Source organism: Gadus macrocephalus, chromosome 13 (genome assembly GCF_031168955.1).
Source record: "Gadus macrocephalus chromosome 13, ASM3116895v1".
NCBI classification, from domain to species: domain Eukaryota; kingdom Metazoa; phylum Chordata; class Actinopteri; order Gadiformes; family Gadidae; genus Gadus; species Gadus macrocephalus.
This window is the reverse complement of record NC_082394.1, coordinates 16485989-16508989: the sequence shown is the minus strand read 5'-3', so window position 1 is coordinate 16508989 and position 23001 is coordinate 16485989. Positions and strand designations below refer to the sequence as shown.

At 43.7% G+C, this 23001-nt stretch overlaps 2 protein-coding genes across 5 annotated transcripts; both read right to left on the bottom strand.

Annotated features, from left to right (window-relative positions):
- Positions 1–806: 806 nt before the first annotated feature.
- LOC132470938 (inter-alpha-trypsin inhibitor heavy chain H3-like) lies at positions 807–4430 on the bottom strand. The gene is made up of 6 exons (XM_060069893.1): positions 4295–4430; positions 2947–3060; positions 2642–2846; positions 1939–2114; positions 1581–1692; positions 807–1481 (listed from the first exon to the last, which is right to left on the bottom strand). Exons 1-6 carry the CDS (start codon positions 4428–4430, stop codon positions 1340–1342), a joined length of 885 nt encoding a protein of 294 aa, XP_059925876.1. The 3' UTR covers positions 807–1339.
- A 52-nt stretch (positions 4431–4482) lies between these two features.
- Positions 4483–20153, bottom strand: LOC132470927 (inter-alpha-trypsin inhibitor heavy chain H3-like). 4 transcript variants are annotated; one of them, XM_060069871.1, is made up of 18 exons: positions 20085–20153; positions 19739–19940; positions 13107–13142; positions 12986–13009; positions 12735–12892; positions 12534–12638; positions 12279–12441; positions 12061–12171; positions 11761–11889; positions 11544–11660; positions 11269–11437; positions 11017–11133; positions 10565–10746; positions 8541–8726; positions 7167–7306; positions 6683–6843; positions 4765–4791; positions 4483–4664 (listed from the first exon to the last, which is right to left on the bottom strand). In XM_060069871.1, exons 5-18 carry the CDS (start codon positions 12890–12892, stop codon positions 4483–4485), a joined length of 1947 nt encoding a protein of 648 aa, XP_059925854.1. In that variant the 5' UTR covers positions 12986–13009; positions 13107–13142; positions 19739–19940; positions 20085–20153. The 4 variants fall into 4 exon arrangements, with proteins under 4 accessions (XP_059925854.1, XP_059925851.1, XP_059925853.1 ...); XM_060069868.1 differs by lacking the exons at positions 19739–19940; positions 20085–20153 and adding an exon at positions 13766–14244; XM_060069870.1 differs by lacking the exons at positions 19739–19940; positions 20085–20153 and having other exon boundaries at positions 13107–13161.
- Between the last annotated feature and the right edge of the window lie 2848 nt (positions 20154–23001).

Below are 23001 nucleotides of genomic sequence, written 5' to 3'. Positions count from 1 at the left end.
GTCCAGGTGACGGTATTAGTTGGGGACCCGGCACCTCATCTGGCCACCATCCCCCCCCCCCCCCCCCCCCCAAATCAGCAACATCTGGTCACCCCACTCTCAACTCCTGAACTTCCGACATGAATGGGGTCACCACAAATGCCCTGGATCGCAGGACTAACACTGCAGACACGCAACACGGGCTGGCAAACTGTGGAGTGAGGAGTTCACATACTCAAATATTTCGATGAAGAGGCTTGAAAACATGAAAACTCACATGTCATGTGTGTACAAATATATATACTGTATAATGTGTGTATTGTATTTTTGCCATTGTATGTTCAATAAACATACAATGCCTGGATTAAGTGGATTAACACTCCTCTTTAATGGTCTGCATATGTTTAACATGTAAACATTCATTATAGTCGAATTTACCAAATTAACCTGGTCATGTCAAATATGTGTTTTATCGACAAAAGCGGTGCCCAAGAGTACAAGGAGAACAAAGAAACAACTCTTGATACGTGACCCCTCAGAGTAAATATTTGCAAACATTTATTCTGTGAACCTCTGTGTGGGGAAACCGAAGTTGGTCTTTGAGACAAGCATCAACCAGCTAATCAGCAACGGAGCGCATGGCAAACACAGCTCTTCCAAATCCCTGCCGAAGGTCTTGACATTCTCACAAAACCATGGGTTTTTACCTAACTATTTCATCATTATTTGTCCTTGGATAAAAGATAAAAAACCTTTTCAATGTATTTTTGAATCTGTCATAGTTTCTTTATTGTCAATCACTTTTGCTTAATAATAACAATAAAATGTTTTGGTTTTGTATTTTTTCTTAATGAAGCATAATTGTGCTGCATTACAAACATCAAAAATCAGGTGATTTTGGCACAATTTTTCCTTTTTATACAATTTAGAAATAATATGAGAATATTAAAAAAATACTTTGAGGTAATCGGCTTAATGTCGTCACTTCAACAGTTGGAATAAGTACTACTACTAAATCCCTAATTCTCCTCCTCCATTGTTACAGCAACAACTCCCCCTGGAGGCAACCAAAGATTTCAGATATCATGGAGAACACGCTTGTTTAGAAATATCGTAAAAAGATTACAGATGGATCCTTGATCTGAACTCATAAGTACCAATGAGTGGCTCCTTCAGTTAAAACTCCTCAACCAGACCTATGCAATAAGTAGCTGAAATTAAAGTTAGCCAAATGGCCCCTTTATCAGGGATATGGAACTTCTCCAATCCCTGTGGTCCCTGGGCTGCCACTGAGAGGTGATTGAAATAGAGAGGCTGTTAGCCGGCCTGAAGTGTCTGGCTATGTAATCAATGATACTACCTACTTGTCAGTCTTAAAGAGGCCTGACACAATGTAATCTGAAGCACTCCCGTCAATGAGCCCTGTTCCATTACTGTGAGCGAACCAGCAGGGAACATGCACTCCGCTCTGCACATCCTTCCTGAAGTCTTGATGCCAGCTCCTGCCGGGGAAGGACAAAGAAACACGATTGTTTCAAAAAAATGTTTGAAACATAACGTAAAGATTTTACTAATAAAGTGGTGTAAGGTAGCAGGTGTACCTGGTCACATTGAGCTGATGTCCTTTGACATACATGGTGGCGTCTGGTTTCTCAGGAGCCTCTCCTGGACGTTGATCTCCAACCTCAAACCCAATCCCATGATAGAACTGACCTGGATCACAATTTGTAATTATTAAAGAAACACATAAATAAATACATAATAATTTCCATCTATAGCATCAAATACTATAAATATATATGTGGTATTCTGAGCAGTTTCCTGTAACTTCATAATTTCGCATCAACAGATTTCCATATGAAAACCAACACTTCTGAGGTGTAACGTGCTTATAAATCATCTACGATGGCCTCAGTAGAAAGATAGCTAACGTATGCCCCCTAGTGGACAGAGCCTTACCAAGCAGGCCGTGGACTTCCTGGGACATACGATGACTTTCCAATGTGTAGAATCCCAGATAATCCTGATGGTAGTGCCGTTTACTCCACACCTTTGTGTGCCTGACCACCCTAAACTTGATGTAGTCCCTTATGGTCACGGTCAGACTGTTGTTGTTCATCACCTTAAGCTTCACACTGAAATACACAAACACGAGAGGCAGATTAAATTGCTAATAAAAGTTAAGGCAGTAATACGTTATTTGTGCATCGATGATTGCACAAATGTATTAACCGGTTATCTTATTGGGCTATTTTATTCAATAATTATCAGCTTATCAACCTTTCCTATTTGATTACCCTATTATACACGTTTGATAATGTTTCACACATGATTCTCAGAGTGCCACGAGAATCAGAGTGCCACACGTTGCATATCAATCTCTTATAAGAAATATTATCCAATGTTTTTAGAGCATCCCTAATCTGAAATAAATCTGCCCTTCAACAAGCCACTTTGTTTTGGAAGCGAATATCAAATTATCATCACCGCAGTGCGCCTCCATCTCAACCTTCATTATCCTTTTTTAATTAGGTTTCTATAGTTGCAGGAGACTTCAATCCGGTTATTCTTGTCTGCAAACTCCCAAAATCTCACGGGATCACGTCAACTCACACACACACAGGTGAAAATTGACACAAACATAAGCAGACATCTGACTCACCTGGGTCCTTTGAGGGAAGCTTGATCTGACCACAGCAGCTTGACCTGTTGACCGTCCTGGGACAGTGTGATGAACTCAGTGGTCACCTCCAGCCTCACCTCCAGGGCTCGGTGGTCCACACCGATGTGGTCAAAGTAGGTCTTGACTCCACTCGCGCTCGCTTTCTTTTGCTTTTTCCCAACGAGTTGCCCGTTCACCAGAAAACCTACAAAGGAATATGGGGGTTTTAGAATTCCATTTTGCATGATGTTCTTCAGAAAATGAAGCCTGTGTATAACATTTGCGTGAGAGGGATGGTGGCCCACCTGAGGAGGAGTCTTTAACCAGGTTCAAGATGGTTCCAGGTGATCCGTTGATGTCAAAGCACAGTGCGTCCTCTCTCTCTGGCAGCTCTATCATAAAATGAGGATCTCCATCCACTTAATAGCAACACAAAAAAAAAAACATTAAGTTCCATTCATATACATATAGAAATTAACAAACATATTCATGTTGCGTGATGCACTTTCATGGAAGCAGCATTTGTATTGAAAAGTCTGATTTAAAGTTGACCATCAATAACCGTCAAACATAAAATGAATATAAACATATTTACCAGTAACAGTGCTTACAATTTATATTAAATATTTAGTTTATTGCATTAGAAATCTTAAAACTATTCAGAAAGTACAGATAGTACCAAGAAAAACAAGACAATCCAAACATAATTTGACAGATTGTGACGGCCCAGCTAACCCCGCCCACGGGCAGATTGGATTATTGGTGTTCTCCTTGTCTCTGCTCAGGGGCGTGTGATTGGCTGGAGGATAAAAGGCTATACGGATACAACATGGCGGTCTCTCTCTCCTCCTTGCGGGTTTTGGCTTCCGTTGTGCTTAATAGAATGCTCCTATACTGATCCACACCACATCTTGAGTTCTTCCATTACACTGACTTACACCACACTTATATAGGGTTAATGATTTGGCAGCCGTTGGCAGCCGTTGTTGTCTAGTTGTTTAATAAATGTCCTTATTATGATTGAAGTTTGCGTGGTCTCCCCTTCTATGTGGCGTACCTAGAGCCAGTACGTTACACAGATTGATTATATACGTACCCAATAATGCTGCAACATGTACAGTCCATTGACCCGCTTTTCCCCGAGCTTCATCATAGTCAAAGTGTTAAAACTAGCATAGCTAAGATATCATGGCCACCGTCCGCCATGTTTGTTTAGGCTTCAGTAACATTTGTTCATTGCAAGATTGCCATTTCCCTTTGCGTATATTCTGATGTTCAGAAATCAGGATTGGGTTGGTGGAAGAATTGGCTTGTGTAAAAGTGCTGTGTTGACAAAACGGTGGTCTTCTACATATTACCAAAACAGTTACATTTGCCTTCATCTACTGGAGGGCAGATAGTGTGGAGGTGAAAAAGTGTGTGCATGTGAAAAGTGCGGAGTTTGAGGAATAATGTGAAGAGTGTGGACAGGGTGGAGGGTGTGGAGTGTGCAGAGTGTTGGGAGAGTGGGGAAGTGTGAAAAGACTTGAGCGTATTACAAGTGTGAACAGTGTTCAGAGTTTGGAGAGCTTGAAGTGTGTTGACAGTGATGACAATATGGAGATGGTGGCATGTTTTGGGAGTGTGGGGTGTAGAGTGTGAAGAGCTCCTCACCATTATCGTAACTCCTCTGTCTAGCTGCCGGTCTGGCTCTTACTAAAGCCGCAAATACAAAAACATAGATGTAAAGTGTAAGAAAAGTGCAAAGATTCAAAGGTTGCCAAACCAGTGAATGGTCATTGACTTTCATGACGCTTCTCTCCGCACTCTTTCGCTGTCTTGTAGACCTGGGATCATAAACTTTACAACATTCCAACCTTCCAACATGGGGTGGAAGGAGAGCATTTAATGGAAAGGGGGGGAAGTGTGGTGAGTGTAGAGAGTGTGCAGTATGTGGATATGTTGACAGTGAGTGAGGAGAGTGTGAGTGAGGAGAGCTTCTCACCGCTTTGGGTTTTCCTTTTCGGGGCTGCTTGTGCCCTGACTAGTCACAAATTTAGAAATAGAGATATAAATATATACATAGAAACACAGCCAAGATATAACAAGTTGTCAAACCAGTGAATGGTCAGTCAAATTCATACCGTCCTTCTCCACAAAACGTCGCTCTCCTGTAGACATGAGATCAGAAATATTAAAATCAGTACAAATACAACAAACATGGAAACAAAGGCCAGGATTTAAACACTAAGGGCACTATCTTGCAACCAGCACAATTTACTTTCTACACTGAAGCAGGTATCGTTGCTAGTTTGCAACTGGCGTAAAGCAAATTTTTCCCCGCAGCAGACTCCCTGGCCACCACCAAACTTGCGGTTTGAGAGGCGTGTCGGGGAAAAGCAGAGGTGTGCTTCAGCTCAAAAGGATTCATGCTGCTATTTTACAGATCGAAAAAACCACGCACTAGCGGATGGCGCAGTTGGCGTTGCTATTTTGACGTACCATGGCAGGTCGGAGCTGCAACATAATCTTACACACACCAGTAGGCTATACACAGGACAAACATGCAAACGATTAGCATGACTGAAATATTATGATGATGTGGATTGTGGAAAGAAAAAAAATCCATGGGGGCTGCATGAATTTACACTGTAGTAGTTCATTCAATTGCAATCTTGCAATGACCAAATGTTACTGAAGCCTAAACAAACATGGCGGACGGTGGCCATGATATCTTAGCTATGCTAGTTTTTACACTTTGACTATGATGAAGCTCGGGGAAAGCGGGTCAATGGACTGTACATGTTGCAGCATTAGTGCGTGCGTGCTCAGTAGTTATTTGGGAAAACACAGCTGTGCATCTGCAAAAACTGTACAGCAAACCCATATTTTCTTGACACAGACATCGTGTACAAGGCCATACATTTTAGGATTGATGAGTATTTGATCGTGAGGAAACATATTTTTACCGCGATTGCGTGTTTAGAAGAATGAATGAATGCGGGTGATGCTTGGCGCGCACTTGTGTACACTCATCTGTTTAAACACACGCAAACTAAATACGCTACGTATAACACAGTCCATGGCAATGTATATCAACAGGGGGACACATGTATATTACGAACACAAGTCAATAACGATAATGTATATATACTGGTAAGAAACTATGTTCGTTAATGTATTGCAGCATATCATTAAGTCGACCCACAGTTGCGGCCACAGGACCGCCAAACTTAATATATGTGTTAAGTTCTCTTTGCTGAAAATTGCATGACGACTCAGTGTTTCTGAAGTCGTAGAAGAAATGCTATTCCATGTGTGAATTAGGCCTATTATTTGGCCATAGACTGAGCCATTTGAAGTTTGAAATTCATGTGGTCATGCATCCGTCTCATCGGAGACTGCAAACGCAAATTTTGACGCGCGCAAACGCGTCAAAATATCAACTCGTCAAATTCAAATGCGCTCATGGCCCTTAAAGGGGATGGGAGATGGCACTCTCATTGGTTTGTTGCACGTTATGCCCAAAACACACCTACAGGTTTCAGACCAACCCATTTTGGATTTGGGTCGGGCGGGCGCAAGAGTTATTTATCCGCCGGTACAATAGCAACAGCGCCAGAGATCCGCCCCCAACGCTACTTGCGTTTCGCGCTTATCACTTGCGTTTCAGACTGTTAAAATATGGCCCTAGGAGTCCTTGTGTGATGGCAGTTCATCATGGTTGCATTCATAATAAACCAATTGCTCTTTCATGATCGCCAAAATATATCCATTAAAGGCATAGTCAAGCTCTGACAATCGGAATCCCTTACATAACACATCATTATCATCAGGGCCGTACTTGGGCAAATAAGTATCCCGGGACCTTTTGACCCAGACCGGCCAACAACAGGCCGCGGTCACACAGTCCCACAGAAAAAAAACAGCCGGTTCCGCCGGGAATAGAGCGGCCGTTTGGGAATCTTCCCAAAACTCCCGATGGCTAGTCCGTCCCTGATTCACATGCATGAAGACAGCAAAGACTTCCTCTGTTAATGCTCCTCGTTCAGCTCTCCATACCCTCAGTCAGCTTGTCTGCTATAAGGGGCCCGCTGGGACCATCCTCGGTCTCTGGCTTGGTGACCACCATGGAGGTGAGGGGCGTGACGAAGCTGTACTTCAGGGACATCTCCAGGGCTTTGGCCGTGGCGTTGCTCTTCTCCTCCGGTGAACCCAGCTCACTGAAATTAGATTTTTGGCCATTCATAATAATTTAAGTAGGTCTATTGTATGCACATTTTAACGCACACGTTTAATTCCTTATTAAACATTCAATCACAGCCACTCACAATTCATGTGTGTGACTGTGAATTGCTGGTTAACTTGACGAGAAGTATTTTGGAGTATTTTGAAGATTCTCCCATTTGGAATCAATAACTCTGGTATTATTAATATGTTTGATTTTCTCCTTCACGTTAAAGATCATTTAGTAAAAGTAAAGAATGTAATTAAATAAATGAAGCTTGATGATCCAAAAGGATCCGAAGGGTTCAGCAGGGCAGACCTTGCGACCAGTAGCTGTTGGAGGGTGAGGTAAGCCCACAGGCGCTCACTGAAGTTCCCGAAAATGTACTCCTGCTCTGGATAGATCTGGTCCCACTCAGCCACCCTGGCTTTCCCCTGCACCTGGAAGTCATTCCCATGCTGTGGGAACAACAGTGGGAACAACAGGGAAGGGGAAAAAGAAGGGGGCAGAAGAAAAGTTTAAATGGGAACAGAGAACAGAGAAAACAACAACATCGCTTTGGACTGCTGGAAGTCATCAGCAGCCGGGCCAGGGTCAAGCGAGGATAAGAGATTGCTTCACATCTTGCCAGCAGTACCCTAGAATCTTAAAGGCATGCAAGCCTTTAGTGGCAGCGCCAGAATTAACCCTTATCAAAAAGGATTTGGTCAGTTTGCTAAGACCCCAGGTAAATTGTTGATATTGTCGAGATGTAATCAAACCCTAACCAACTATATTTGTTTAACTCACCCCCTCTCACGGTGTAGGCACGTTCCAAAATTGGCAGCGACGAGCCATTGTCGTTCATTATATTCCAAACGAGTGTTTTGTAGCTACCATAGCTGCCTGTAACCTTGTTTTGTCCAACACAAGTTAGCACATAAGAACTGCCCTGACGAGGTATCTTTCAATAGTGCCCACAAGCAAACCACAAGTTTAGATTCTGTGTTTACACTTCATTTTGCATCCTCACAAACACAGAGACCGAGGCGCGCAGTAAGAATGCTGTGCAAAAATATGTGATATTCTGAACTCTGAGTGCAGAGTAACATTTCAATGAGTCGCAAGAGTAAACGTAGTTGGGGATGTATTTTTAACTGATTAGAACACAGCCTAAGCATTCACTTATGAATCAGAATTAAGTGCCTAGTTCACGATCGTATGAATGTATGCAGAACATGTCAACTAAACACAAATTAAACTATTACCCTGCTGAGCTATCTATTGCACACTGTGGGTCGAAGCAATACAATTCTCCAGTTTGATCCAAAATTCACCACCGTGATCAAGAACAGGACATTTAACTTTCAAGAATTCAATGTCTCAAAACAAGATTCCCCTGTTTACACAGAATCTTGTGAATTTCATTATTTGTGGGCAAATACCACCACATACAGTTTGTATGCACTTACTTGTGTTGGACCAAACAATTATACAGCTTTATTATAGTCTGACTCAGTTTCCATTCTCCATCAGATGGCCTTTTCCCCCTTGCTTCACAGGATCCTCCCACTCTCGTATACAATCTCGTCATTGCCCTTACCTTCTAGTATACAGAACAATTGGTCTGGATACTTACAAACACCATACTTAAAAACCCACATACATAAATACTTCATGCACTGTTAGTTATTAACATTCATGTTAACTCACTCCATCAGCCTGCACTTCCACCAGGAAGTTGTCCATGTCATTGTCAGACAGCCGCCCGGCCACCACAATCTCTGAGCCATTGAACAGCTGACTGAAGTGATGAGGGGTTAAGGACTCCACCGCGTTGTCAGGGTAACGCAGGTCCACCTCAGAGAGCAGAGGGGTGGCCACCTCCTCAAAGAAACCCTGGGACACGAAATGTATTAGGATACATTTTCTCCACAATATGCATACCTAAAATATCTCTCTTAACCCTGTTTTGTATGCATGTATGTATGTATGTATGTATGTATGTATTGTGGCAGAGGCCAGGGAGGAGTGAGGGGAGTGGTAGGCCAGGCACCCATCTGGCTACCACAGAGCAGAGAGCAGGCTACCACAAGCCTGAGTTGGGCGGAGCAAGAGACAGAGAGGACTGGATCATTAAGGAGGTGAATGACCCTTTTCCCACCCTGGTTGTGTTTACGAGGTGAATAAACCATCCTAAGTTGAACCTGCTTTGTGTGTTGTGTCGTTTTATCTGTGCAACTTGGTGGCGTGGAAACCCCACACCCACTGGCCTGCTACAGTACGCATGTATGTATGTATGTATGTATGTATGTATGTATGTATGTATGTATGTATGTATGTATGTATGTATGCATGCATGTATGTATGCATGCATGTATGTATGCATGTATGTATTGTGGCAACCCGTCTCTGGCACAGCGCCCCTGGAGGCCAAGGGGGCAAGTTGTGGAGGCGGTGTACCACAGATTTCCGATAGATGGCACCAGTAAGAACATCGGTGCCAATCATTGAGATGCGGAGCACCTGAGGAGCAGGTGGGAAGCATGCTTTAAAAAGCATGCTTCCACACTCATTCAGGGCTCTCCTGGTTCGCGTGTGCGGAGAGACCAGTGGGTGATGTGCTTTCACCCGGAGGAAAAAGACTTGATTCCTTCAAAGCTGGGTTTTGTTTGCTCAGTTTGATATATGATTTAATAAAAGTGCCATTTTGGCTTGAAGTAAGCTTCAGTTCGTGCACTGATTGGAAGGAGGCGGCTCATTCACCAAGCCGGGTTGCCACATATGGTGGAGGATGCGGGCAACTCGACCGAGCTACGGGCCATTTTGGGTGGGAGCGCCCACCTCAAGCCACCCCCAAACCGGAGCCGACGCAGCCGGAGCCGACGCAGCAGAGACGACGCCGCCAGAGACGATGCCGCCAGAGACGAAACGCCGCCAGAGACGACGCCGCCAGAGACGACGCAGCCCGAGACGAGGCTGCGGGAGACGAGGCCGCGGGAGACGAGGCCGCGGGAGACGAGGTCGCGGGAGACGAGGTCGCGGGAGACGAGGTCGCGGGAGACGAGACTGCGGGAGACTAGGCCGCAAAACGAGCCACGCCGGCAGCAGAAGCAGCCATGCTGCGCGCCGGACCGCTGCCACCTCCGAAAGGCCACCCGAGGCTTCAGCAAAGGGTGGAGGAGTGTGGCAACCCGGCCTGGGCCAATTAGGGATATTCAGAGCACCTGAGGAACAAGTGGAGAAGCAGGGCTTAAATAGCCGGCTTCTCCACTCATTCGGGGCTCACCCAGCCCTGGAGCTCCAGCACGGAGAGACCGGTCCTCGTGGGTGACGGGATTCCACCCACGAGGGAGGGGACCGTTGATTCCTCCCAAGGTTTATGTTATTTGTATTTTGGAGAGACTTTTATGTTCGGAAATAAACATGCCTCATTTTGGCTTTTGCGCAACGCAATTGTGTCCGGTTTGGGAGGAGTTGGTGCGCTCAACGTGGCGGGTTGCCACAGTATGTATGTATGTATGTATGTATGTAAATAAATGGTGCAACTAGTGATGTTGTCCCATTTCAGTTTTCTCTAAAAAGGAGAATGTGATCATTGCTGATATTCTCTGACAATATTTCGACATTGGTCAGGACATTTTAGGGCTCACATTGGATGCATCCCATAATTCAAAATTCCCTGTTTGTTCATCAATTCTTTGCTTGGTATTTGTTTTCTAGTTCAGTCACCTCACCTGCAGCTGAAGGGTTGCATCCGAGGCTTCATAGATCCTGCGTGCCAGTCCCTTATTTTGTTTGGCCATCACATCCAGGAAGGAGTAATCCACGTTGTTCCCAAAGCCCAGGCAGAACAGAGACATGTTACCACCGATGGCGTTGAGCACGTTCTTCTGGATCTTTGGGAGGGAGCTCTCCCCTGCAGGCAGCCAATCCAACCACACATGCAGAACGGCACAACAACCACAGATTAATGGATGGGTTTGGCCCACACAAAGGTTAAACCATGATTTGTAGTTTGCCATGTCAACACTCACACCTGTACTTTGTATCCCTGTTGTTGAACACCTATACAAAATATATGAACGAAAGAGTTCCAAACTTCAAGAATGTCACAATTGATACATGTCTCTGTTTGACTGGAGGAGGATACCTGTTTTCATGTGAGCATATATTCTCATGAACTCACCTGAATTGGGCATTCCGTCAGTCAGTAAGATAATCATGTCCACACTTGTCTGTGTGCCTCCCTTTTCCCGCTTCAACATGTCCACTGCTCTCAACACGGCGCCGTTGATATTCGTACCTGTGAGGGGAGGAAGATCATGGCACTTCATGTCATTTTTTCTCTTTTTATGAATAAGAAAAAAGGAGTTGAAATTTAAATTGTGAAGACGTCACAGGCGTGTGACGGATCTGATGTTCTCAGTTTGAATCTCACTTCCGCTATCCCTGATTCTCTTGACATACTCCATTGCGTTGGTCACATTTTCTCTCGTGGCCTTCATAAGAGAATTCTTCCACTGGAGAATGGTGTGGTCAAATTGGATGAGGCCGAAATGGTCTTCATGGTGCAGGTCTTGCAGAATGGCCAGCATTGCCTCTCGGGTCTGAAGAGCATTTACAATCTACGGTTAGACCTTTAACAATTAAGGGAAGACGTGTATTCAAATCTCTAAATATCACATGCACACACACACGCACACACATCTGTACCTGTTTCATCTTGGTGCCTGACATTGACCCACTCCTGTCGATGACAAACACCACATTCTTTGGGATGCGAGGAAGATCCGGTGGAGCAAAGAAATGCACAAAGTATCCTTTCACGATCTGGAGGTAGAAATACAAAAGTGGAATTGATCAGTTTAAACTGGTCTATGTTGCTCCACTAAAGTCAGCATTGTGTTTCATATATTTGTTGACAGCAGACCTGAATGTCTCCGAGGCTGGACGCTCGTTTCACGTCATACTTGATGATGAAATCCCCATTGATCAGAGACCCATCACACTCTGGACACTTCCTCTGCTGATCCAGCGTGGGCGAGAAGGAGATGTGTGCCTGAAAGAGGGATGTATTAGTTAATTCTCAAATGTGATGGTTTGAATAGCATGGAAACCCCATCGTACGTGAAACGCAGACCGGTTTTGACTACATTTATAAATATAACTGATGTATAATATATCATATAAATATATTGACACTGAAACGTTTGAGGAGCTTCTCTTATACCTTATTGTCTGTGACCGTTTTTTCCACCAGTGGGAGGAGTTCATTGGAAAGGAAGGTTCCAGCGGCCTCCACAAAGGCAATGCCCTGGGCCTCATAGATATCAGCCACAATCTACACACACACACACACACACACACACACACACACACACACACACACACTTTAGTGAAAGTATACCGAGCACAGGGAAACTTAAGGGATTGTGAACTTGGATTCACCTCAAAGTTCTGGACCAGCTGTTTGGGGTTAATTCGGGTCAGAATCTCATACTGGCCCAATTTCCTCTGAAGAAGCTCCTCATAGGTCAGGATGAAGGTCACATTGCTCTTGGCTCTAATGTTGACGGATACAGAGAACGTCTCCATCGTCCTTCCAGAAGCTCTGCAACAGACAATATGTGAAGGACCTCACCGCCATGTCCCTGAAAGTCGTCTAGTTTGAGACTAGAATTCATGTTGTGACCTGTGACTTACTTGACCAGTCCAGCCGTCTGCCCTTTAGACACTGCTTTGTCATACTGCTTCCTAGCCTTCTCTTTTTCATTCACCTTCCCAATATAGACCTGACCCTCAATCTCCCTAAGAGTGGGAAAACAAAGATGCATGAAAGGAAAAAAATTATCAAACGATCGAAACCCAAAACAGATTTCTTAATAAAATTGCCTTCTTACTCACATGGTGAAGTTGGTGATGAAGGCCGTCTTGGGCAGGTCCACCTCGAAGAATATTTCCTGGGAGGAGTTGGCTTTGTTCAAAGCACTGGAGGTCATGACTGTGTGAGCGAACCGAGAAGCCACCGTACAGTGTACTGTGACACTGAGCACCTCCACCATCTGAACGGAGTGGGTGAAATAAATAAAATCGAGAAAATATATACATAATAATGTGAAGTATCTCTAATATATTGGTTTTCCAGGATGTCTCACCTTTGCATTGTTTGTACTACGTTTCTGGAATAAAATTAAAGCACATTAAAAGTATAATAAAGCAATTTCTACATATATGTTTTAGTACATGTTATCATGTTGTCTTATCAATGTCTCCTACCTGACGAGAAATGGGGCTCGCAACAGCCTCAGCGTCCTGGAAAATTACGTGAACGTTAAAACGGTATCAGAAGGAGTAGTAGGCCTATCACCCTTTATTTCAACAGCATGATACATTTTTTTTTATTCATTTGAGTTATCTTATAGCATGAATTTCTTATTTAACTCCCGTAGGAAAAACGAAAATCATACAAGTTGGATGTAATGGAATTAGCAATTAAAATAATAAGATGTCAAAAGGTCGAAAATCGCTCTATGTAGGCTATGTAACAAAAACATACACAACGTTGAAATGTTAGTTCAAGTGGAATGCGCAATATAAGTGTCATCTATTCTGGAACCAAATGTAATATTTTAAAAATATATATTTATAAGTAGGCCTATGCAACTGGCTGCGTAGACTACCCCATACAGTCCCTTGCACACCCATGGCCTATAATTGCATGGTACCAAATCCCGTTTCCCTGTGGACCGCTGATACTTCCCAGCTGGGAGCAAACAAACTCTTCGCGCGTAACGCGTTTGGTGTGGCCGTAGCTTACTCTTGTCTGGTCTTTTAAATGTCAACAAGTAGGCTACACTCAATAAAATGTTGGGTATTTAATAGTTTCCGCACACATGTAGTCCAGTTCAGATCTAAACATGATAGCCTATATTTACCCTCTGCATATCTTCATTATGTGTGATGAACACTGCTCCATCGACCAGAAAAATAAAGATGCAGAGGGAATTCCAAAGAAGCAGCGTGCTCCACTTCCCAGGCATGACTGACCTCAACATCCACTGTCTGTTACCTCTTTCACAGGAGTTCTCATCTCAGGCTTGTATGAATTCTGAATGGGCGTTATTGGCGATAGAGAGGGCGGGACTGTCAGTTACATGGGTTAAGCGGCGAGAGCTAGAGAGAGGGCGGGACTTCTGGTAGAGGGATATCCACTACCGTTAAGGGGTTTGTCCTGTTCTTATTTTTCTTTCCCCGGGGACGGTTCTTGCGTACACTGCTCATAGGAAAGAGACCGGAAATAAAATCGGGGTAGACCGGGTGAACGCTATAATCCAGGATCCTCCCTCAGCCTAGGACGTGTGGGACCAAAACAAGAGCCAAGATGTACAGGCACGCGAATAATCTTTCCCGTAACTGTCCTAACTCCGCCCACATCCTGGCCTCTTAAAATAAGCATCCTATTCATACTTTGCACGTGACGTCACGACGACTGGCTGGCGGGCAAGAACAACCTTCTCTAGCACTTAATAATAATAATAATAATAATAAATGAAATGTATATAGCGCTTAATATGGTACTCTAAGACGCTTTACATATTGCCCTATCAAAACTATGTAAGACAGACTAGGAAAAAAAGAAAAACAGAGGTTAAACATGAAGAATAAGGTGGGAGTTAGGTGGGGAAGGCTAGTTTAAAAAGGTATGTTTTGAGTGCAGATTTGAAAGAAGAGAGGGTTGGAGAGACTTTGATGTGGGAGGGGAGTGAATTCCAAAGGCTTGGGGCAGCAACTGAGAAGGCCCGATCACCCCAAGTCCGGCGCTCTGTCCGTGGAACTTGTAGCAGGTTGGCAGAGATGGAACTGAGGAATCGGGAGGGGGCGCGGTGATGGAGGAGGTCAGCAAGGTAGGGGGGGGCTAGGCTGTTGAGGGCCTTGTAGATGATGAGTACGATTTTGAAGTTGATTCGGTGTTTAAATGGAAGCCAATGGAGTTCACGGAGGACAGGTTTGATGTGTTCTCTGGAGCGGATACCAGTGAGGAGGCGTGCAGCTGAGTTCTGGACATATTGACGTTTTTTGAGGACTTTGTTGGTGACGCCTCGTGCCCACTGCACCGTCAGTCAAAGGACGTCAGAAGGCGTGGCTGACGGATGGGCGAGCTTTCCGGGGTCGTCAGAGCCAGAGTAGTGTCAGTGCTTAAATTTGCATACGTGATCTGATTGGATGACGGATCCGTCGCTGGCGAAAAATTTGAACATTTTTCAACGTTTTGACGGAGCCTTCAGCGAACGGAGGCAGTGGGCACAAGGCGCCTTGTGCCCACTGCCTCCGCCCGTTGACTGATCCCCATTAACTTTGAATTTGGACGGACGCGCAATTCATTGTGGATCCGTGCGCTGAAGAGTGTCAAAACGTTGAACATTTTCAACATTTTCACTAGCGACCGAGCCGTCATCCAATCAGATCGCGTATAAAGAAAAGAAAAAGATTGATTCCTGTTGGCTAAGATGTAACCAGGTTGTGTACTATATTATACATGTACATTATGTTGTTCAATGTAGTCCTATACTGATCTCATGTGGTGAGAAGAGAATAATGCAGCTTACAAAAAGGGTGTGTGTGTGTGTGTGTGTGTGACCCCTCAGTATGTTTTAACTCTCTGTTTAAGCTTTGTGTATCTTCACAAAAATGGCAAAAACTAGATGATGGGTTGAGATCCATGAGACTATCGCTTTAGGCTTCCCAGCGTTGTTTCAGAACAATGGTTAGCGCTGATTGTTGTTGACAGGGGGTCGTGAACCAACGTACAGCCGTGATTTCCCCTATGCGTTTTTTTACGTTAAACGCTGCATTTATATTGTGCCCACAGCACCATTCTAGACTGCTCTAGAATGAGAGTTGATATTATGGTTTTTTTCAGAAACTTTAAATGTGATTTTTTTTTCTTCATTTTCGTCAATCCGTGAATGTGTTTGACCATTACAGCTCATGAATAACTGATGCTATAAAGTCATAAAGAAGATCAAGATTAGGGTAGCCTGCGATTATTATCAAGGTAGATCAAACGATTATATATTTTGATTAAATCATTTAGAACAGGGCAGCCCCATTAGATTTTATTTGGCCCGCACCTTACCCACTGTATACATTTGTTTTCCACCATCATCGCTCGCTCTCATTGAATATTATTGATTGGTGCGCTTCCATTCCTGAACATAGAATAAAATGGTGATACATTGATGGTAGGGTGGCGCTGTTGAACTCCTATCCTCTTGCGCTCCAATCCGAAGTGACAGCGAGTAAGTGAGAGGATGCAAGGATGGAGCGGCAGTGGCACACAGACAAACGCAAATTCAAAAAATTTGACTAGCCTTGTGTCGTTTGCAAAGCTCAATCCTTTGCTGTGTTTCAGCGCTTCAATACGGTCGATCATAGGCGTAGATTACGGGGGGGACGGGGGGGACATGTCCCCACCACTATTCAAAATACGAATTTTGTCCCCACCACTTTTTATAATGTGCAAACCAATTGCGACCGAAAAAATCCACACATACTCAACCGAAATCGTCGGGTCTAAATCATGCGATAGGCGCAAGGGGGAGGGGGGAAGGGGGAGGAGGGTGAACGTGTGCTGTCTGTACACAGCGTTATAATCGAGAAGTTTCAAGACACAGCCAAAATTGACATTTTTATTCAGAAAATAGCCGGTCCTTTTGCTTCCTGTAACAAGCATGTTTGTGACACTGGATAACAATATGGATACGTCATCTAGCCTGCATGTGGAGGGCCACATAAGGTAAGAAATTGATTTACGTAAACTTTGCTGGTTTTGTTTGCTTCGTGATAACCTGGCCAAAAGTTTGCCACGGTCCTAAGCGATTGTGATCTGATTCTGGTTGGTGCTCCAGCTAGTATGCATTTTATATAGAGCTACACACGGTGCGATTGCTATGCCAATGTGGTTATAGTTGTTTTGTCAGATTGACATAGGCCGATGTGACGTTAGACTTTGAGCCTGGTAGGCCTATCCTGACATAAATATGTTCAAGCATAACCTGTGTGATTATCCTAAACTGTAGGGGATTTTATTTGCGGGCAATTTGCTTATGATGTTGTAACGAGTGAAGTCTACATTGGTCCTTCGTGAGTGTTTACTGGTGGCTAGGTGTTATCCTAACGCCGTTTTGCAAAACAAGCCAAAATACAAACTGTGGTGTTCACCTTTTATTGTTCGAATAGGAAAACGTCAAACGTGCATTTGCATGAGTTAAAAATGTCTCGAGAATTACTATTTTTTTCACAATTCGATATGAATGTAAGATCCGCATGAAACCAGAGAAAGAGCTGCATGCGGCTAAGGAGCCACGTGTTGGCCAAGCCTGATATAAAGCAAGTTCTAGGGATGCACCGAAAAGAAAATTCTTGGCCGAAACCGAAAACCGAAAATGAGGAAACCAAGGCCGAAAACCGAAAACCGAAACACCGAAAGAAATGATTATGCCAATTATTAGTACCATTTAGGGTTGCCGCGGTATACTGTATTACCGGTGTTACCGGTGTTGAGGCCAACACCGAGTTATTTTGTATTATTCTTTTCCGGTAATGAAAAAAAAATCGTCGTCATCTTTAGGCCTATTTGATTAAAAAAAAAAGGTTTGCCAGTTTGTCTTTGCAGTTTTATTTTTGCAGTTTTATTATTATTTTTTTTAATAGATAGGCTACCTAATAAAGAGTTGGAACGCACAAGACCGGTAACCATAGCAACGCCAGTAAACAAACCCTGTGAAGCCCAATCCCTACGAGAGCTCCCCGCGCTACGGCTATCCGGAGGCGCACAGAGCTTTCGGCCGTGATATTATATATAAAATGATATTATACTATTATAAATAGAACGTTATAAGACGCCGTCACCGAGAATTGGCGCGCTGCCAGACGCTGTCATTGAGTGTGAGAGGAGAGTTGACGGAGAAGGTTGTCCTAGTTTCAAAGTTTATACCGTTTATACTCAGTATAATACCGTTGTTGACACGAGTGTATAATACCGTTGTTGACACGAGTGTATAATACCGTTGTTGACACGAGTGTATAATACCGTTGTTGACACGAGTGTATAATACCGTTGTTGACACGAGTGTATAATACCGTTGTTGACACGAGTGTATAATACCGTTGTTGACACGAGTGTATAATACCGTTGTTGACACGAGTGTATAACTTGTGAAAATGTCCACACCGCGGCAACCCTAGTACAATTGCATTTATGGCTATGACTGTGTACTAACTTCATTAAAATCAAGGCATTGCAATTTTTGCAAATCGCTATACGTGGGTCTTTCTCAGCAACATTGAAAAATTTCCACACCGCAGACATATTGGCGCTTACTCCTATAATGTCTCGCTGCGGCTTGTAGGACATGGACATCCAACGTCAAAGTGCTGTCACGTGATTCCAGTTGCCACCCCCACTGACGTCACAGGCTAATGACTGAAACAACCTAATTGTGATTGCAAAAACATGCGTTTGTGAAATGTGTTTTTGATGGGTCCACTCCTTAACCCAGGGGTGTTTCTAGGTTTCATAAACATCCGGGGTCTAGCCCAGACGGAAAATGAAAATGCCAAAATTATTTCAAAGCTATTTTGAATGAAATTTTTTTCATAATGCTTCTCATAAATAAACAAAATGTGCAGTTTATTATAGCTTAAAATAGCTACCCGACTGCTGTGCTGCTTATCCCCAAATGTCTTAAGTTCCATTCAAGTTATTTCAGAGTAAAATTAATACAAGTGAGACAGACTTTACACACACACATGACTGGGGATAGGATAGGTTAATTCACTTGAGGTGGTAAAAAGGTTATGTTTTTAAACTGTTTATTCTCTTGCCAGATGGACTATCTAGACTAGGCTAGTACTTATCATTTTTTTTAATATTATTTAATTTTTTAACCCAACAATTATATTCGGGGCTAATAAACACAGGGTCTGTGGTTAGGATGTCTGGGTTCAGGGTCTGCGTTCAGGGCCTAATCGACCAGGTAAACACGCGTCCTGCCGTCCTCCGAGCTCCAGGAAACCAAGTTCCAGGTGGTTAATATTTAGCTCAGACGTCGTTCACTCAATACATTCATGATCCAAAATCTGACCGCAGCTGACCTCATATCTGGTGAACTGGGCTTTTATTTCTTTCACTTCATATGTTTCGACAAACACGTTCAATCCACCAACAGGTTGGTGGATTGAATGTGTTGTAGTAGCAGAGAATGGCCTGCGGGGCAGTATGTACATTATTAAATACATGAATAGGCTTGAATTTAGTAGTAATATGGATATTATATTCGTAGAAAAAACAGAACCAGCGCCTCACCTTGAGCTGAACGGAGGAAGATCCTGAAGTCCAGCGATGGTCTTCATAAAAACAGCCAACAGTATTTTTACAAAATGGATTATGTGAACATCGCTGAATAACAATCATGTATATTAAATATATTGCAGGAGTTTAGCTTGACATTAACCAAGTTAAAGGACAATTAAATGAACCGCACCAAACATGTAGAAGTCAATGTGGGATTTTAATATATAAACAAAAACACTTGACAGAAGTTGAATACAATTTTGTGAAGAAATGCAGCAGGAAAACATTTTCCCAAATGAATCTTTTCAAAATGTCAGCACCATTCTGAAAGCAAGTGAAGAGGTTTGTGTAAAAGCAGTCCTCCCTGACCAGCTCTGTCCCTGACTCTAAACCCTGACTCTCAACCCTAACGCTGAACCCTCTGAGGGCAGGAAGACGCGCCTTCAGTGTAAAGGTTTGAACCACAGAGAAGGAAGAAAGGAAGCAGTAGAGAGTAGTGAAGTAGTGAGGTTAGTGACAGATGTGAGGGAAAGGCGTGTGGAAGCACGGTTACATGTGGGTTCAAGAAGATCACTCCCACTGGAGGTCATTGATCCATCAGCCTCAGACTGCTGAGCTCAGCAGGTCTTCTGGAGGACGAGGCTCAGATGAACTGAGGAGACGGGACCAGCAGGATGTCAGGATCAGGGCGGGTTCAGCTCAGGTGTGTCTACCTCCGACCAAACAGGATCAGGTGAGGTTCAGCTCAGGTGTATCTGCCCGGACCAAACAAGGACATTGATTAGGTTCAATATTCAAAAGCTGCAACATTATCTGAACCAAAGATAAGTCATTAAGGAGCAGGCAGGCTTTAGGGCACCTTGCTCAAGGACGCATCACTGTATTCTGAAGACTTTTACCCGGCACCATTGGTTTTAGAGTTGAACCCCCAACCCCCTCCCTAGTCCACTATGTCCAGATAGACAGTGGTGGGTAGAGTACTGAAAATCTATACTCAAGTAAAAGTGAAATTACTTCCTTCAAAATCTACTTTAGTAGAAGTAAATATTCAAATTTTTTACTTCTAAAAAAAAAAGACATAACGTGTTAGAATGCGTGAGTGAGGGAGAGAAAGAAATGCACTCCTAAAACATTTCTTCACAAGTTGTACAACAAAAGCAATATGTACAACAAAAAATGTAATTTCCTTTCAAACTAATTTGCATTAAGTTCTGTGCATGTGACAAAAGGCAAGAGCTTTGTAGGAACACAACCAATTAAACACAAACAAGACTGACTTTGTTGGCTGATTGGGCAATCAGATTTATCCAGCCTACGCACATAGCATGCACGCACACTCACAGAGCCAGACACGACAATGACGAACAAGTTTGTGAGTGGTGTGCCGAATACAGTGTAACATAGTATCTTTAGAAAAATGTATAAACTATACGTGGACCGTAACTCGGCACCCCCTGGCGAAAATATCTTGCTGCGCGTCTGCATCCATGCGTTTCTAGTCCTCAGTCCCAACGCAACGGTCGACTCGTCTCCTCGGCTATGGAATTGCAACCATGTTGCAACCTAGGGAGGGCGTGTCGCTAACGTGTACGCTTGTATTAGTCAACGAAGATAATGTCTTTATCAAAATACTAATTTTAATGAAGGCAAAATGGAAAATGTAATTGAGTAAAGAGTAGAATTCTAAATCAAATATTTACTTGAGTAAGAGTAAAATTACAGACTTAAAAAAGGAACGTGAAAAGAACTCGTTACCTGGACATTTTTATTTTTTACTCATTTGCGTTACTTGTAATGCGTTACTACCCACCACTGCAGATAGATAGAGTCCTGGTTGTCCTTAGGATTTGCCTTCCAGTTGTACGGCTTCTCCATCAGTCCTCCAGATTCCTGGTCTGGTTACAAACGTAGTTTGTCTCTAATGTAAGGTAACAAACACAGTAGTAGTTTGTCTCTAATGTAAGATAACAAACACAGTAGTAGTTTGTCTCTAATGTAAGGTAACAAACACAGTAGTAGATTGTGTCTAATGTAAGGTAACAAACACAGGAGTAGTTGGGCTCTAATGGCGCGTAACAAAGTAGCAGCTGTAGTTTGTCTGGTAAACAACCACAGTAGTATGCCGTAACTTGTACTGGACAAACTAGTCCTGCGTTACAAGTCCACTCTGTTTATTTTATGCTAACTTACGAGGATCCTGGTTGGTAGAGTGATGTCGTCCTCCAGAGTCTTGGCTCCTCCATCAGCTCTCCTCAGCCAGAGTGAGTGGTCTGGAAAAAAACACAGCGCGAGTCCGGCCCTGAAGTCTGGTAACAAACATGTAGTTTCTCTTATTTTTAAGCCCTTTATTTCCAGTTTGATTGGTTATTACAAACGTACAATCCTTGTTGGTAGTGTGATGGTCATCCTCCAGATTCATGGCTCCCCTACCAGCTCGCCTCCGCTCCAGAAACACGTTCTAGTAAGAAAACACAGCGATAGTTGGTTAACGCATGTCAAAGTAACGGCTGTATTTTGCCCTTTAAGTCAACCATGTAAGTAAATACAAACGTATGAGGAATCCTTGTTGGTCGATTCCTAGTAGTCCTCCAGCGTATCAGCTCCTCCAGCAGCTCTACTCAGACAGAGTCCTGGTCTGGAACAAACAGCGGAAGTCTTGCTTCAACATGTGGTAAAACAGATAGTCGTCTGGTATATATGGTACAAACGCCGGAAGTTTGTGGTAGCAGTATTTTACGAGAAGTGGCAGTGAGTGTGATGATCACTTCACAGTCAAGCTCCATCTACCCCACGACAGACGTCCTTCACCAGGCAGGGCCTCCCCCAGGCAGGGCCTTCAGCACGACTCCTCCATCAGCTCGGCTCCTCCATCAGGTCCTTCAGCACGGCACCACCATCACGGCTCCTCCATCAGCTCCTTCAGCCATGGATTCCTGGTCTGGTTTCAAACAGTTGGTCTCAGAAGTAAATCACCTGGGGACGCAACGCACCCTACCTCCTGCATCTGAGGTTCACTTGTAAAATGGAAGACTAATTTAAACACTTAAATTAGACAACGTCTACAGATTGTCGCGTTCAGCAATTCATCCACTACGGTCGTAGCAGCACTAGTAACATTAATGGCTCATATGACTTACATAACCCCTGTTTGACTTAACTCAAATCACAGCTTGGCACAGATTTAAAGTCATAAGATGATAAAAATCCACGGTAGTTTAGGTCTGGTTTTGGTGTTTCAGATGAGCTTGGTGTTGGTTACCCTCTAGTCCGGTGCTGCAGGCCCCTGGTCTCCAGCCTCAGTCTCCAGTCCACCCTGGCACCACAAGCCTCCGGTCCCCAGCCTCGCCATTCAGCTACAGCAGCAGGTTTATATCAGCATTTGCCCAACAATAAACTTAATTGACTCATCCGAAACAGAGTTACACAATTAATTGAACTATTTTATAACTCAAGGCTAGAAAAGACTTGAGACCAGACATGAGCATCCCGTTTTTGGGAATGAAGACAGAGCAGTCCAGTTTAAAGAAGTGGTTCAGGCCATGCATTGAAACTGACTTGAGACTCTGCTCACACACCAGAGCACTGACCTGTTCTGGAGGACTTCTGACAGGAGTTGGAGGTCTGGCACTGGGTGAGGAGGTGGAGGTCTTGCTCTGGGTGAGGAGGCAGACACCTTGGGACAAACTACATGTTACCTTTTTAACCTTGTACAGTTCTAGAGTATCTACTACTGTAACATGTGGGAAGGACGGCCATTATTTTAGCTTTGATATTATCCAGTTGGTAACTCTGCACCAAAGTCGTTGTTTAACGTCA

Excerpts from the sequence above, each read along its gene's own strand:
- LOC132470938 (XM_060069893.1), bottom strand. The coding sequence starts at position 4,430 with ATGAAAGTCAATGACCATTCACTGGTTTGGCAACCTTTGAATCTTTGC. Across the intron at positions 2,847-2,946 it reads GGTTAAAGACTCCTCCTCAG|GTTTTCTGGTGAACGGGCAA; the intron begins GTGGGCCACCAT and ends ATTCCTTTGTAG. Across the intron at positions 1,482-1,580 it reads CATCAGCTCAATGTGACCAG|GAGCTGGCATCAAGACTTCA; the intron begins GTACACCTGCTA and ends CTTCCCCGGCAG.
- LOC132470927 (XM_060069868.1), bottom strand. The coding sequence starts at position 13,885 with ATGTTGAGGTCAGTCATGCCTGGGAAGTGGAGCACGCTGCTTCTTTGG. Across the intron at positions 11,438-11,543 it reads CAGGCACCAAGATGAAACAG|ACCCGAGAGGCAATGCTGGC; the intron begins GTACAGATGTGT and ends AATGCTCTTCAG. Across the intron at positions 10,747-11,016 it reads TGACGGAATGCCCAATTCAG|GGGAGAGCTCCCTCCCAAAG; the intron begins GTGAGTTCATGA and ends GGCTGCCTGCAG.